The sequence below is a fragment of the Lissotriton vulgaris genome, chromosome 5, assembly GCF_964263255.1.
Source record: "Lissotriton vulgaris chromosome 5, aLisVul1.2, whole genome shotgun sequence".
NCBI classification, from domain to species: domain Eukaryota; kingdom Metazoa; phylum Chordata; class Amphibia; order Caudata; family Salamandridae; genus Lissotriton; species Lissotriton vulgaris.
Window position 1 is genome coordinate 1846763101 of NC_141693.1, and position 15313 is coordinate 1846778413.

Below are 15313 nucleotides of genomic sequence, written 5' to 3' on the forward strand. Positions count from 1 at the left end.
AATCATTACCCTATTAAAAAAGGATAAGTCACCTGTATATTGTGACTCATACAGGTCACTCTCGCTTATTAATACCGATATCAAAATATTCGCGAAAATATTGGCCACTCGCCTCCAACCACTGATGCAGAATCTGGTCCTGCCTGACCAATCTGGTTTTGTACCCACGCGGTCTACCTCCCACAATATTCGCACTCTGTTTGCTTTGTTCCACACCCTCTCTCTTGACTTGCCTGCTCTAGCAGTAATGCTCTACGCTGCGAAGGCGTTTGACTCCATCGAATGGGAGTATTTGTTTTTTGTACTCCAGTAAATGTGCTTCTCTCCCTTTTTTGTTAATTGGGTCAAATTGCTTTATTCATTCCCTACAGCGAGGGTTCGTGTCGGAGGTCATACCTCCAACTCGTTTTCCATCACTCGTGGCACTCGGCAGGGGTGCCCCCTCTCACCACTGCTGTTTGCTCTCACTTTGGTGCCCCTGGCCTGTCTAATTCATCAATGTCACAAACATGCTGCTGTCAATTTGCATCACCGTCCTCTCATTATTTTGTTATATGCAGATGATATGCTGCTGTTATTCGGAATCCACGTGACTATCTGGCGCCTGTTCTGCGGGAATATATCCGGTTTGCTTGTTTCTCTGAGTTATCCATTAACTCGTCTAAATCCTTGGTGATACCCTTGACCGCATCCACGCTTCCGCATGAATTAGAATTCCCTCTTGAGTGGGCGACGGAATCGGTTAAGTATCTGGGGATCTGGATTCACCGGGATCCTGACAAAGTACTTCGTGAGAAACATGGCACTGCTACAACATGGCTAGAACTTCAGATTGAAAGGTGGATTTGTCTCCCGCTCTCTCTTGCAGATCGCATCGCACTTATGAAGATGATAGTGCTTTCAAAATTTTTATATCTTTTTTATAACATACCTATCCCTCTCTCCCAACATTTTTTTAAGACATTGCGAACGTTGCTTCTTCGTTTAGTCTGGGGGGGGAAAGCAGGCTAGGTGGGCTGGCAGACACTTGTCCTTGACTATAAACACGGGGGATTTAATGCACCCGATTTTTATTTATATCATCTATGTGCGCAGGCACATTACGCACATTTCTGGTTTGCACCTCATGATTATCTCCTGCATGTAGCGGTGGAACATTGGGATGCACACCCCATACCACTGAGCTCCATTCTCATGCATAGTCGTCGACCTTTGCCCCGTGATGCAATCAACACGGTCAACTCGACGATTGCTGCCTGGCAGGCGCTAGGCCGCTTGTCTGAGAAGCTACCTTTATACTCCCCACTGCTTCCTCTTGCTTATCATGCCGACATTTCAGTAACTCATGAGGAGGGGGTAATGCGCATCTTGGCTCAGGCGGGAATTGGTAAAATGCAGGATCTATTTCCTCGTGGCACTTTTTTGACATCTGCTGATGTTGACTACATCCAACAGAAAACTTTGGTCCTCACCGTTGACAAAAGCCTACATAAGTGGAATGAGAGTCTAGACCCACAGCTCACCCGGGAGGAATGGGAAAATTGCTGCGCTTTGACCGGTACGCTCACATCTAACGGAAACTTGCGTATTTTTCATTTTAAATACCTTCACCAGAGCTATTATACTCCACACCTGCTTTTTAAATATGGGCTAAGGGATACGGAAGCATGTCCTAGATTGGGTGCGGACTTCTTACACCTAGCTTGGTTCTGTGGGCAGGTGAGGAACCTTTAGTCGAAAGTGGTTACAAAGCTATCCCAAATTGTAGTGGTTGTATTGACTTGCTCATCTCAGGTGTGTCTACTTGGTCTGCTCCCCTTTCTAAAAGGTGTCACGGGTAGACTAACTAGAGTTGCATTACTTATTGCTAAGAGGCGAGTTGCGATTATGTGGTGCTGTAGACGGAGTACTACAGTGGCATTATGGCTCAAAGACCTGATCTATTTTAGAGACAACTTGGTGTTATATGCGGAGGAGTTACCGATGACCTCCCGTCCAAATATATTTGGGAACCTCTGTTAGCTTATTTGCGTTCAAGTGCTCTGCAAGATAATCCAGAAACTGTGACTGCATAATTACTGTCATTATCAATGATTGTGATATGTCTTACTGTGCTGTTAAAGTTGGACTCCACCTTATCTATATACTTTTTTTGACCAAGTTTAATTGTTGTTCTATTTTTACCAACAACGTTTTTGTGTTTCTCTTCCTTGATATTTCATCCTATAATGGTAACATTTTTGTGCAGTGATATCTGTCTATTGTATGACTCTCTATGCAAAATGACAAAATAAAAAATACATTCACCCCCAGTCATGAGATCTGGGTTAAATCCATTGTTCTTTTGCTCACCATGCCACCCCAGTTTTAGACCCAGCCATATGCAAATCAGTCCTGACCTTTTGCCTGTATATCAATGCGCCAGTGGCTTTGAGACTTCAGTCAACTTGTATTCATATACATCGGTTGGGTTGTTCACTTCTCTAGTCAATAAAAAACAATTTAACACATATTCATTCAAATTAAAATTGCCTTTCAGTAAAGTGCAAATTTCAAAATGTTTTTAATATTTTCAGTTTTGCAAAGCACATACAAAACAAACCATGGTGAGAGGTATCTGCATATCTTACAGATCAAGAGGGCACCGAGGCTTAACTGACATGTTCATGTTGTGTACTAGGACTTGATCTGAGATACCTTCAAACATTACATCCCGCATCTGGATGTAGGAGAAATGGACCCACAAAAAGCTTGTTTTGGAATTCCCTGTGTGGAACCTGTTGTCTGATTTACTTTTGTGCCTCCCGCCCAGAACCATTCTACCCCTATAACTTAAAAACAAGACAAAACAAACAATAGTATCACGGTATCACAAAGTCAAAGTTGGTCAGTGGTATGGACGAGGCAACGAGGGCAGCGTCTGAGACCGCTCCTTCCCGTTTCTCTGCTTAAGAGTCACGATCGACCGTAGAGTTAGATTTGAAAGAGATTAAGAACCCTTAACTTGGGGCCGCAAGCAAAGAGGGGCAGACCTATAGATAAATACTCCACTAGGGGGGCCCAAGTATAGTCTAATCCGGTTTTCTTTTCCTCCACTATATCTGCCGTTCTTCCCATCGCCAAAGCCTGACATTTTCTTCCATGCTGCAGCTATTGCCATCTTGGCGGCCCCTAAGCACAACCACATCACAGAGCGGTCCCCGTGTGTTTGACGTTTCAAACTCTGGTCCCTGACCCCCAAGAGAGTATGCTCTATTGTAGCAGGAATTGGATAGCCCAGTAATTTCTTAATTTGGCATAGGATTTCCTTCAAGAAAGGCTGGAGGAAGAGGCAGTCCCACCATATGTGTTTAAAATCACCCAGGAGACCACAACCTCTCCAACATCTATCTGAGGTGTTGGGGACTATGTTGCTCAACTTTAGGGGGTGCAAGTACCATTCATACATAATTATATAGTGAGCCTCTCTTAGATACATGGAGCAATTGTATTTTTGGATGTCTTTATACAAGGAGCCCCATTGTTTATCCCCCAGTGGAGTAGAGAGAAGAGAATTCCAGAACCCTTGATGTCTAGGGGTGGAGCGAGGGCCCCGGGCCCGTATGAGAGAGTAAAGAAAAGACATGGCTCCTCTCGAGGAAGCTCCCGACAGTGCAATTTTTTTGATCAGGAGTAGATCTCTGGTTGCGGCTAGCCTGAACCGAGGTTGTTGTACCCAATGTTTAAGTTGGGTGTAGTGGAATTTTTCATAAGACTGGAGCTTAAAAGTTTTGGCGCAGTCCTCAAAGGTCAATAACTTCCCCCTCTTAGAGATCCGAGATCATCAGACAGACCCCCTCCCGCTTAGCCTCGAATGGGCACTCTCGGTGAGCCGGTGGGAAGTCCAGATTAAAGTGAATGGGGGTGAAGGGGGAAGGGAAAGTGGTCAGGGGAACGGATCTGTTAAGGTCATCCCACACCCCCAGGGTAGAGGCTGTGGGGATGCTAATGTATGCATTCAGTGGTCGATTGTGTTTTGACTTCCAAAGGAGGTCCCAAATAGTGCTACCCACAATTTGCCAGACTATGTGAAGCCAGAGTTTTTCTGATTCGCGAAGTGACAAGTCCGTAATCACCCGAAGTTGTGCTGCTCTATAGTAGCCTAGGAAGTCCGGGAGTGCCAATCCCCCATCCATTCTTGCCTTGGTAAGCAGCCGGAGGAATAAGCGAGCCCTTTGCCGCTGCCAAATGAATTTTGTGACCATCTTCAAGTCAACAAACAGGGTGCTCTCCACCGGTTTCAGAAGGCCCTGAAAGAGGTAAAGTACCCTAGGGAGCACTTTCATTTTAACTGCATTAATACGTCCTATCCAGGAAGTATAGGAGGTTCTTCACCTGGTCATGTCAGCCTTAAGGTGTCGAAGCAAGAGAGGATAGTTGGCTCAGTTGAGGTTCGATATCTTGGGGGTGAGTTTGACTCCTAGGTACGTAATGTCTTTGTGCGTATTTTAGTAAGGGGATAGACACTCCAAGGCTCTCATAGAATCTCTGGACAAAGTCAGGTTTAAGGAGCTAGGATTTTGAAAGATTAACTTTAAACCCCGAAACCTTGTCGAAGGGGACGAGCTCCTTCTGTATGGCCAGGAGAGAAGACATCGGTCTCGTGACTGGGAGCAACACGTCATTCGCGAAGAGGGAGATTTTGTGCTAGTCTGTCCTAAAAGGCACTCCCTGTGTCTGGGTTATCCCTGATTCGTTCCGTAAAGGGCTCCGATGCAACACCATTTACTAGAACCCAGAGCAGAGTAGTTTGCCCGCACCGTACCTATGAAGGTCTTGGCAAAGCCGAATTTCTTCATTGTTCGTGACAGAAAGTCCCAATTGACGCAATCAAAGGCCTTCTCTGCGTCAAGCGAGAGAAGTGCCGCAGAGATGTTCTTTTTTGCACTTTTTCGATGAGGTGTACCACTCTCCTTAGGTTGTCTTGTAAATGCCTCCCCTTAATGAACCCTGCTTGATCTGGCTTAATGAGATATGGCATGACATTCTCTAAGCGCGTGCCAGAATTTTAGAGTATAATTTGGCATCTAGGTTCAAAAGCGCAATAGGCCTGTAAGAGGTGCAGTGTGTGCAGTCCTTACCAGGTTTGGGGATGACCGATATTAGCGCTTCCCTCCTAGATGGAGTCACTTCCTGCATGTCGTTAAATAAGGACACAAGACGAGGCATCAGCTCTGGGGCAAAGGTACGATAGAAGTGGCCATTTAGGCCATCAGGCCCAGGTGCCCTTCTGCAATTTAAGAGAGTCTATTGCCCTTTGTACTTCCTTGCTGGAGATAGGTCTGGCTAAGTCCTCGTTCATGGAGACTGGGATCTGCGGAAGAGCGTAAAGCGCAAATTTTAGGCAGAGTGGTTTCAGATAAATGGCTTAAAGGTATCTGATGATTTGCAACAAAGTATTTTCAGCATTACGTCTCAACTTACGGTTAGATGTGCAAGAATGCATCAGAGCGATCAGAGATTGCGTTGTGCAAGTAGGAAGCAAACTCTGAAGACTTTCTCTCTGTGCAGGTTCGATGGTTTACAGATGGACCTAACCCAACTCCTGTTATTGCTGCGAAGCACCCATTCCAGGTGGACCTGACGGCAGAGAAACGGTATGCCTGGTGTGCCTGCGGGCACAGCAAGAAGCAGGTAACTCGTAAAATGATGTGATACGTGCCCCTTTAAAGCCAAAATTACCTATTGTTTTTTATTCTATCAGTAGTAGAACGCCACCTCCTTTTCAAATCCTAGATAGAAGACTTTGTGGGGAATACAGATGGTAGAGTTATTTATGCATTGCAGGAATGTCCAGCTGGTACCCAGTGAATGGCATGCCAGCATGGCTCTGGAAAGCACACAAAGACTCTGTAGGTGAAAGTTTAGACAGAAGATGCAGGTTAGAAGATGTCTGTTCACATTAACATCAGTGAATTGTAATAGTTACCTCATTAAATCACCCTTATCGCTGACTGTTGCTCACCATGTGCACATTACTTAATTGTGGTTGTTCATGTGCTTTGTTCATACTTGCGTAAAACATAGGTTTAATACTTCAGCCTCTCTAGCCAGTATACCTCTTTGTGCGTGTCTAAAAGGAAGCTAATGAGGGGAAAAGGCTCCGCTGTGCCCCCAGAGACCTACTGTTTGATACAATCAGATATAGTTTTTTATGGTACTAAGCATAAGCAGCATGATGGAGTGTCCTGTATGAATCCATAGAGGTAACAGTGCTGGGAAACTGTGGCGATAGGTAAGTTACATCTTCTTTCGTAGTGCTGGATCGCACATAAATAAGCATACTTTTGAATTGTGCTACTATGCAGTAGATGACCAAAACCCACAAGGGAGGTAGGATGCTCTTCTTAATGATTCTGGAGAAGCACCTGGCCAACAAAGGATAACTTCCAAGTTTTTCAAGTACAAGCAGAAGTGCTTGGTAGAAATATGGCATATCCATAATGTAGCCATTCTGGAGGCATCCTCACAGAAGGTGGTACTGTCTCACTAGGGTGCATGACTGTATTCTGTATGCTCTGTTATGGTGAAACTAAATGCATGCCGAAACCGATCTTGTGAATCCTTGTTCAGAAAGAAAAGGAGTCCTGAAGTCTTTAGTTCCTTCCAAACTGCATCAAAGACACCAAAGCGCATGGCATACACCCAATGAAGTCTTTGCTAGGATACGGAATGGCTTCAAGAAGTCATTGTCGAGGCACTACGTGCATAGGACAAACAGATGAATCTTCAGGGATAAGATTAGGATTTGCTTGACTACAGTTAATTAGATGAGAGAGCTTATATTTGCTCTCTTGTCTTGTTGACTGAATTGGCAAAATAAAAGCTGTTTTCATGTTATAAATTTGATGTCTGCTTTGTGCAAAGGTTAGGCTGGATGAGGAAGCTCTACCATGTCCTGGAGAAAGAATATGAATTAGACTTATCAAGAATTTTTAAATGATTTTCTGCAAGAGCAACAGTAGATTGCTGCAGAATAAGCAAAAATATAAAAATATTTAAGACCTGATTAGGCAAGATGTAGCATTCATTGTAGAATTTCATATGATAGCATTGTCCCCTATTCAGTTTGTAGATTTTGCTACTAAAAACATTTTAGCAAGAATTTTCTGCAGTCACAATAGATATTGATAGCTCAATTGTTTCACTGTTGAAGAGCCATGCTTTTGGGTTTAACTAAGCCCGGGTCGGGATAGAGAACCATGTCGTCTGCCACTGTCACCAGGGTTGAACAAGCTCTGAACCTCTGGGGGTCGGTGGTTGTCATTATTTGAAATTCTAAAAAACAAAGCAGTCTAAAATCATGCACAGCCTTTTCCTGACATTGGAAGTCAAGAGATTCAGGGCAATATGAATAACTATATAGGCAAAACACTGGGCAAAGGCTTCAAGAGTAACTTCCTTTGGTAGCCAGCTATCATAACCTGATGGCAATGCATTGGTGTGTTTGTTGTCCTGGGATTGGTCACCCCTATGTCTGGTGCCTCGGTACCGAGTGTCTCTTCTTTATGGCAAGCTTGTTTCTACCTAATGATTGTGTTTGCAAGCTCATTTGACTCGTATCAGTAGTATTCTGCTGATATACATTGCCATAGTATCTATATTGTGTCACCGTGCTTTCTTATTTAGAACTTGGGCCTCCTGTTGTCCATCAGAATCCTACCTGTATTTTGCTGCATCTTGGGCATGAGTCAGCAGCTCACAGTTTCAACTCATTTTTGTGCAAGTATTTTCAGGTTTTGTTCAGTTACCCTCGGCTTTTGGGTCTTACAGATGAGTGCCTAGCCTCGGAGAGACTCATCTGTAATGAGGATTCGTTTTTCATTTTTCTTTTAACAATGACAAATGCGTCCCTTAAAGATTTAAGGGGCGACCCTCTGGGCTCAGCTGTGTCAATCGCTACAGCAAAATTTTCCAAATCCACAAAAATGTATACTTCACTCCTTTTTCATGAACTTGAACAGTTCCATGATAGTTCCTTAAACGTTTTTTATTTGAAACGTATATGAGATCCATTTTAATGTTGTTCATCACATCAAATGCATTTTAGTTTCAATATATCATGATCCCAATGCATTTCGTGCCAATGGCACTTCATCAGGGGAATCTAGCGAAATCAATGCATAGTGGATTTCATTCATTACGTTCCCGTAAAGTTCCTTAAATCCTTCAAAGACATTGCTCTCAATTAAAGATAAATTGAGAGCAATGTCTTTGAAGGATTTAAATGAGGTAAAGGTTGCATTTCACGATACTTCTAGCTAATTCTCTGAAGAAGAGTGGAAGCTTTTGCAGGAGTGGCAGAAGGAACTTTACAGGAACGTAATGAATGAAGTAATTGGACTGTGCGTGTTAACCACCAGTGCCCGCCTTTTAGGATAATGCTGCTGCGCATCCATTATCTTTGCACAGATAGCCTGTCTGAGTAAGGACACTGCAAGGATTGTTGCTGACCTCGGGTAGAGTTTATATTATTAGTGGGCATTCGTAGTGTAAGTCTGTAGGGCTTCTAGGGAAATCAGTGGTGTTTTCATGGCATTATACATATATGCAAAATCTGCTCTAAATTAGAGTTAGCTTCACTTGGGCCTACAGGATCCAGCAAGGTATCAAACTGGGGTTAAACGTGCTTGCCGATTTTGAATTTGCAGTTTGCCAGAACACATCCACATCCACATCTCCAGGATTTGTCATATTTCTCTGGCTTGGCTCATAATTAGGTTCCAGGCCTTTATCTCCACTACTGGGCCAAGTTAATTACTGTGCTCCCTAGCAGAGAGATAAAAGACCTTCCTGCACAAAAGGGCAATCAACAGTGACCTACTCAGTTCCTGGCAAAGGAAGGAGTTGGGGAAAACCTGAATGCACGTGGGCTTGGACAATCCAGTCCAACTACAAAAAAGAAGGGAGCCGGATGAATATCAGCTGGGTACCTCGGAATTTTTCCGGTATGCCCAGTTGCGACACGCATTGCTTTCTGCTAAACCGGAGGAGGGGGCGATCCCGGAAAGCTCCCCGTTGGAAGATAGGGTGCTGGACGGCCACATGCCGGACAGCGCCATTTCACTGTCCTATAAAAAGCCTATTAATGTTCGCACTGACCTCCTCCTGGGTGTACGGGATCAGTGGGTGCGTGATGGGTTGGAAATCGATGATGAGGACTGGCAGAGTGCGGTGTCCTCTCCTAAGGAGATTGCCATCTCTTCCCGTATAAGGCGGGTGCAGCTTAAGATCCTGCATAGGGTGTACGTAACTGGCCCCCGGCTTGTGCATATGGGCTATTCGGTCGATGGACTTTGTCGCCGCGGCTGTGGTGCCCTTGCCACTTTTATGCACATTCTCTGGGAATGCCCCGCCATAGCCTCCTACTGGAGACGTGTGCACCTGATTATGGGTGAGGTGACTGGGGTAGTGGTGAATGCGGAGGCTAGGAGGTGCCTCCTCAACATATGGGGACCGACGGACCACAATGTGGCTCAGATGCAGTGGGTGACCCTTGGCAACATGGTGGCTAAACGCGATATCACTCAGAAATGGGGGGCTTCAGTAGCTCCCATGGTGGTGCAATGGAAAGCCAACATGGATTGGTGCATGTTCAGAGAGAAGACGGTCTATGTTGCCAGGGGTAAGCCCAAAAAGTGGCTGAAATTGTGGGGGGCCTGGAATGCGTACAGGGGAGACATTTGTGTGCCCCCGGAACCTGTCTCATTGGAGGAACATCTGTCGCCATAGCCTGTGACACCAACTGTACCACGTTGTAAATATTATCCTGTTTTTTCCTCTCCCCCCTCCTTCCTCCTGGTCTATTCTCCTGTTCCATGCTTGTGTTCCCTATGCTCCCCCCCCCTGCCCCTCAAACGATGCTTCGCTGGTTTCTTCTACTCCATTGTCACTCTCTTTGCGCCTTTTCTGGCGCCCTTTTTCTTTTCCTTCTTTATGTTCCTCTATTAAATGACAAAATAATAAAATCAACCTTCATTGTACTGTGACATTGATACTTGCACTATTGTTCTCCTGTTTAGTTATGCTGCCTTGCCTCCGGGATGTTAGGCAGAATAGCTGTGTGCACTTTTTTCAAATAAAGGTTTTAAAAATTTAAAAAAAAAAAAAAAAGAAGGGAGCCAATATCTCTGCAGCCACAATAGTAGAAGCTTGCCTTTGAAGTTTTGGTGGAAAGGGATCAGGCAGTGGTGTCAGCCAGGGGCAGAGCTGTGGTCCTCAGAAGATTTTCCTAGAGAAAACTTGAAATCCCCTTTTTGGATTGTCCTAGAATGCTGTGAAGCCGATTTTAACTCAGAAGTATAATGTGGCATCATACGATTGGCGAGGGGTGAAATCGATCGTAATTAGAAGCTATTGTAACTCCTTAGATATTTTTGGCACAGATTCCAGTTTGTCTGGCCAGGCATATAAAAGAGCATACGTTTTTAACTCTGGTATTTCAGTTTTTGAAACATTTTATTTGAGGTGGCCCAAAGTCATTTATTGGTCTATAGCTTTGAGCTATTCAAATTGGCTATAGCAGACTGCAGAAACAGAGGGTGGTTGCATTACAGAGATCACAGCTCAAGGCTGCCTGCATGGCTGAGGAATGCTTGAATTAGAAAACTAACCATAGGAAGAGCAGGGATTCCACTGAACATGTCTGAAAAACCCTCTTTCCAAAAGAAAAATTATTTTCTAGAGTCCCCTCACGCACCAGGGTTACCCCTAGGAGGCATGCTTTATCATTGGGGTCCTCTCAATCTGCTGCGGATTGAGGCGTGCTGCGACTTGTGAACTACATAGGAGCACTTAGTTTTAGGAAAATATTAGTGGTGCAGTGATGTGGAGTGGGAAAAATAGGTAAAAAATACTTAGCTAGTGAGCTAATTTTTTTCCTGCTCCTAGTTGGTAAGTTTTAAAATCAGGGGTTAATACTAAGGAAATACCTAACTAGGAGTATGGTGTCCCTAGTACTGCGTCACCCTGTTTCGAGCTATCCCCTAAAGCAGAGTTTCCCAAACTGTGGTCCGTGAGACATTCCCAGGGGGTCCGCAGGACTCCAGTGCCTGTCGTCGTAGTGAAAAACGAAACGCCCTTGCGTCCTCACAGCACACAAGAGCTGTGAATGTTGGTGCAGGGGCGGCGAGACCACAACAATACAATCGGGAGGCGGGGCAGCGAATGGGCAGTGGGCAGTCAGGGGGCGGGCCACAGGGGGCACAGCGGCTGGGGAAACAAGTGGAACAGAAGGCAAAAGGAGCACAAAAACAAGGAAAAAACGAGTGGCGCAGAAGGGCAAAAAAAACGAGTGGAACTGAGGGCAGAAGGGCACAAAAAAACGAGGGAAAACAAGTGGAACAGAGGGCAGAAAGGCACAAAAAACGAGGAAAAAACGAGTGGAACAGAGGACAGATAGGTACAAAAAACAGGGGAAAACTGAGTGGAACAGAGGGCAGAAGGTCACAAAAAACGAGGGAAAACAAGTAGAACAAGGGGCAGAAAGGCACAAAAAACGAGTGGAACAGAGGGCAGAAAGGCATAAAAATTGAGGGGAAAACAAGTGGAACAGAGGGCACAAAGGCACAAAAAACGAGGGGAACTGGGCAGAAAGGCACAAAAAACAAGGGAAAAACGTGTGGAACAGAAGGCAAAAGGGGCACAAAAACGAGGGAAAAACGAGTGGCACAGAGGGCAGACGGGCACAAAAAACGAGTGGCACAGAGGCAAAATACAGAATACAGAAATGTAGGAGCAGCTAAGAACAGAAGGCAGAACGGGCAGAGAGGTGAGGGGAACAGAAGGGAAAACCGGGCAGAGTCACGGGGCAGCGAAGGGTACAGAAGGAAAGACCGGGCAGAGAGAGCACGGGGACAGCGAGGGGAACAGAGGGAAGAAAAAGGGGCACGGACCACGTACAGGCAGCGGGGGAAGACCGACAACAGCAGTCACAGACACAACAATGAACATACAGGCAATACAATAAAAGCAATAAAGCTTTGAAAGGCACGTGTATAGGTTACTGTTACTTGGCAGGCAGGTATAAATAGATGCAGCCAGGATCAGCAGTAGGATTTTCGTGCTGCTGTCTTATTGCTCACTTTCCACAAGCCCTTGGGTGAATTATGTGTGCTGTCAAGCTTTCATATTCAGACATATCAAGCTCTTATTCTGTGTAGCCTTTGCAGTTTGTTGTTGGCAAGGAACGGGGCAGTGGGCATCCTAACAAGAGAGGGTCATGTCAGGTGCCACGCGAAGTCTCTGAAATATGCCTTAACTGCACTGCTCACCCCTTGGTGGTAAAATGTTGTTCTGCTGTCTGTGACTAAAGATTATGTCCAACAGTGGTTTATGGTAATTGGCATAGCATTGTTCCATATCTCGCTGAAACAATATGCCTGCTTTGCAGATACCTTCCTGCCATCTCTTGCACTTCAATGATGAACTCCTAATATAGACCTTGAATTTGCTCTGTACACTGGACTCATCGCTTTGTGCACTATCTTGTTAGAATTTTCACAATATTCGTTGCTCCTTGGGGCATGTCTTTATTATAAAATGCTTCATAATTGTATAATATTTTAGACCTTCTTAAACTGTGAATAGGTAAAAATGCTAATAATTCACAATCATTCAACCTGTTGCTGTAAGGAAGGGTCACCACTCCAAGGCTCTGGAATGAGAATGTAGAGGTGCTACTATGGCTGAAAGCAGGAGACTTGTACCACTAAATAATACACTGCTGCATGCATACATGTCCCTGTCAATAGACCCAATTCAGGCTGTCTCCCTCTTGAAATTACCTCTGCTTCAAAAGGCGTTTTAAAAAGAAATATAAATTGTACAAATTGCTTGGGGGTCCCCGGCTTCCAGTAGTTATTCAGTGGGGGTCCTCAGGAGTCAAAGGTTTGGGAACCACTGCCGTAAAGCTCTTCTTCAAGTCCACACGAGGGCCAGCAGATCATGAGGCTATAACCCCACAAACCTCCTGCACACTAAATAGAGAGGGTGTGTTCTGGGTGAAGATCAACCCTGTGGGACTCATAGGAGTACTTATTGGTATTTAGGTTACAAACCCTCTTTCATCATATTAGACCTACTTGAGAAAACACACGTAGGATATGTCTTTATAATTTTTATTTTTTAATTTAAAATAAGCCCAAGGCCTATCCTAGTGCATAAAATGTACATAGCAGTATCTACGAGCAAACATGATAATGGCCATAACAGTGGCTATCCAGCAATATAGAAGGAAAAATTGCAATATCATTGCGGTAATGCAGCCTGTCACCGTATTTGTCCTCCAAACCATGCCTTCCTATATCTAACTAAACTGCTTTAGCACCAAAGTAGCCAGCAAGAACTATTAGGTGGTCTTGTTTCTCACCAACGTAGCTTAATGCTATAACCAACATACTGTTCCGCAAAAGTAGGTAAGAATGTATGACTTTCTGAAGGTGACAGCCATTGCCCTCGTCTTCGAAGAAGGTTGCAGCTTCTGTGACAGGTGTTGATCCTTAGCTCCCTGAAAGTTCCATTCTCTCGTTGTCTTGTTTGCATGGAGTTTATATACCTTCAGGTTTCTTTTATTCAATGTTATTAAAGATAACAACCAACGTGTTACCTTTTGTTGAATAATACTGAGAAAAACAACCAACATGACTTTTTACCTAATGGCTCTGCAACACATTGTTGACTTTAGAAATGCAGATATGACCAGTGGCACGAATCAGCATTAAACAATGTGAACATTTCAACCGCACACAGCGAGTAATTGCTGAACTATCAAATCGTACTTGAAACATTAAAAAAACATATTTGCACAAAGCAAGAGAATTTAAATGCAACGTGTTTCTAATTGTAAAATATGCAGTCAAAATAAAACAAATGTACAAAATGCAATGGGGGATTTTAAAGCAGAATATTTACACTGAACCATTATCCTTGACAAATCATTGTAGCTATGGTAATACTTAGTTTTCATAGTATGTAGAAGATTGGGTGTACATTTACTGGTTTGGGTGTTGTTTTTCAAATGATGACTCTTGTCTTTAGATTGTATCTCTAAGAATGCAGCTCGGTATGCTTTGTATTCCACAGCCTTTCTGTGATGGATCTCATAAGAAAGCCAACCCAAGATTCTCTCCGCTCAGGTTTGTCGTGGAAGAGTCCAAGACAGTTTGGCTGTGTGGGTGCAAGCAGACCAAGAACCCACCTTACTGTGATGGAACTCACAAAGGTGAGATGGTTCAGAAGTCCTAGCCCAATGCGGATTCATCCAAGCCACTTCATGAGGCCTCTGTATTCCTGTATTGAGTGTGGCAAACGCACCTTATTTTAATTGCCAATATCGGGAAACAGTTTGTTGTACCATACATCCAATTAACTTGTGCAAAAGGTTTTTATATAAATGTATCCTCAGGGGCTTCCAGAGTCTCATTGATTGAACTGTGGTGGTGGGATCCTGTAAACTAAATGCTTAAAAAATCTAGAACAGTATTACTGGGCAATGCCACTAGCACAGAACATGCTGTGTTAATTTGTGTGACTTTGGGACTACTGTCTAACACATTTCAGTGCTGTAAAGTGTGTGTAATGAGCACAGTCACTAGATTTCATCTACATCGAAAAATAAAAGAATTGCTGCAAATATTTTGCAATTGGCAAACCTGTCATTTTTCAGAAACTTTAATCAAATGTGAGTGATTATCAGTGAATGTCTCTATAAATTGTCTGCATTGTATACTTGCTGACATCTTAATGTTTTTTTCTGATTTCACCGTAATCCTGAATAAACTATGATATTAATTTATGAATTTTTCCAAACTAGAGTATCTTTCACAATTGACAACTTTATTTTGCTAACCTCGCTTGTTTATTTTCCTTGTCTCTTTTAACTGTTTAATGTATTGATCTTGCTGTTAATCAATTAGGTGTTACCTTTTGGATTGTTTACTGTTATAATGTTCATTTTTGAGGATTTATTTTCTAGCTGATTGTTAATTACTGTTTCGGTGTTGACTCTCCGCATTGTATCTGTTTACCTCAATGAAAAATACAAATGCAGGAAATAAAATGTTTATAAAAAGATATCAAGCATGGAGACGATGATTTTGCGTCTGTATCTAGTTATGTGGTACTTGCTAAAAACCCACAGTTAACCCAGTTGCTCTGTCCTGGTGATTCAGTGTCCATATAGCAGCAGTGCTTGTATATAAAGGTTTGGAAAAAAAATAGGGGTTTTGTTTTTTTTTCTTCCTTGAAGTTGTAGATTTTCTGTACACTACATACC

The 15313-nt window shown here is 43.6% G+C and overlaps 1 protein-coding gene across 1 annotated transcript in view; it reads left to right on the top strand.

Annotated features, from left to right (window-relative positions):
* CISD3 (CDGSH iron sulfur domain 3) overlaps window positions 1-15109 on the top strand; it is a 55674-nt gene extending 40565 nt beyond the window's left edge. Inside the window, exons 2-3 of the mRNA XM_086924321.1 lie at window positions 5551-5673; window positions 14122-15109. Of these exons, the coding sequence (XP_086780447.1) occupies window positions 5551-5673; window positions 14122-14283 (285 nt within the window). The 3' untranslated portion in view covers window positions 14284-15109. The remainder of the gene's footprint in view (window positions 1-5550; window positions 5674-14121) is intronic.
* Window positions 15110-15313: the final 204 nt, after the last annotated feature.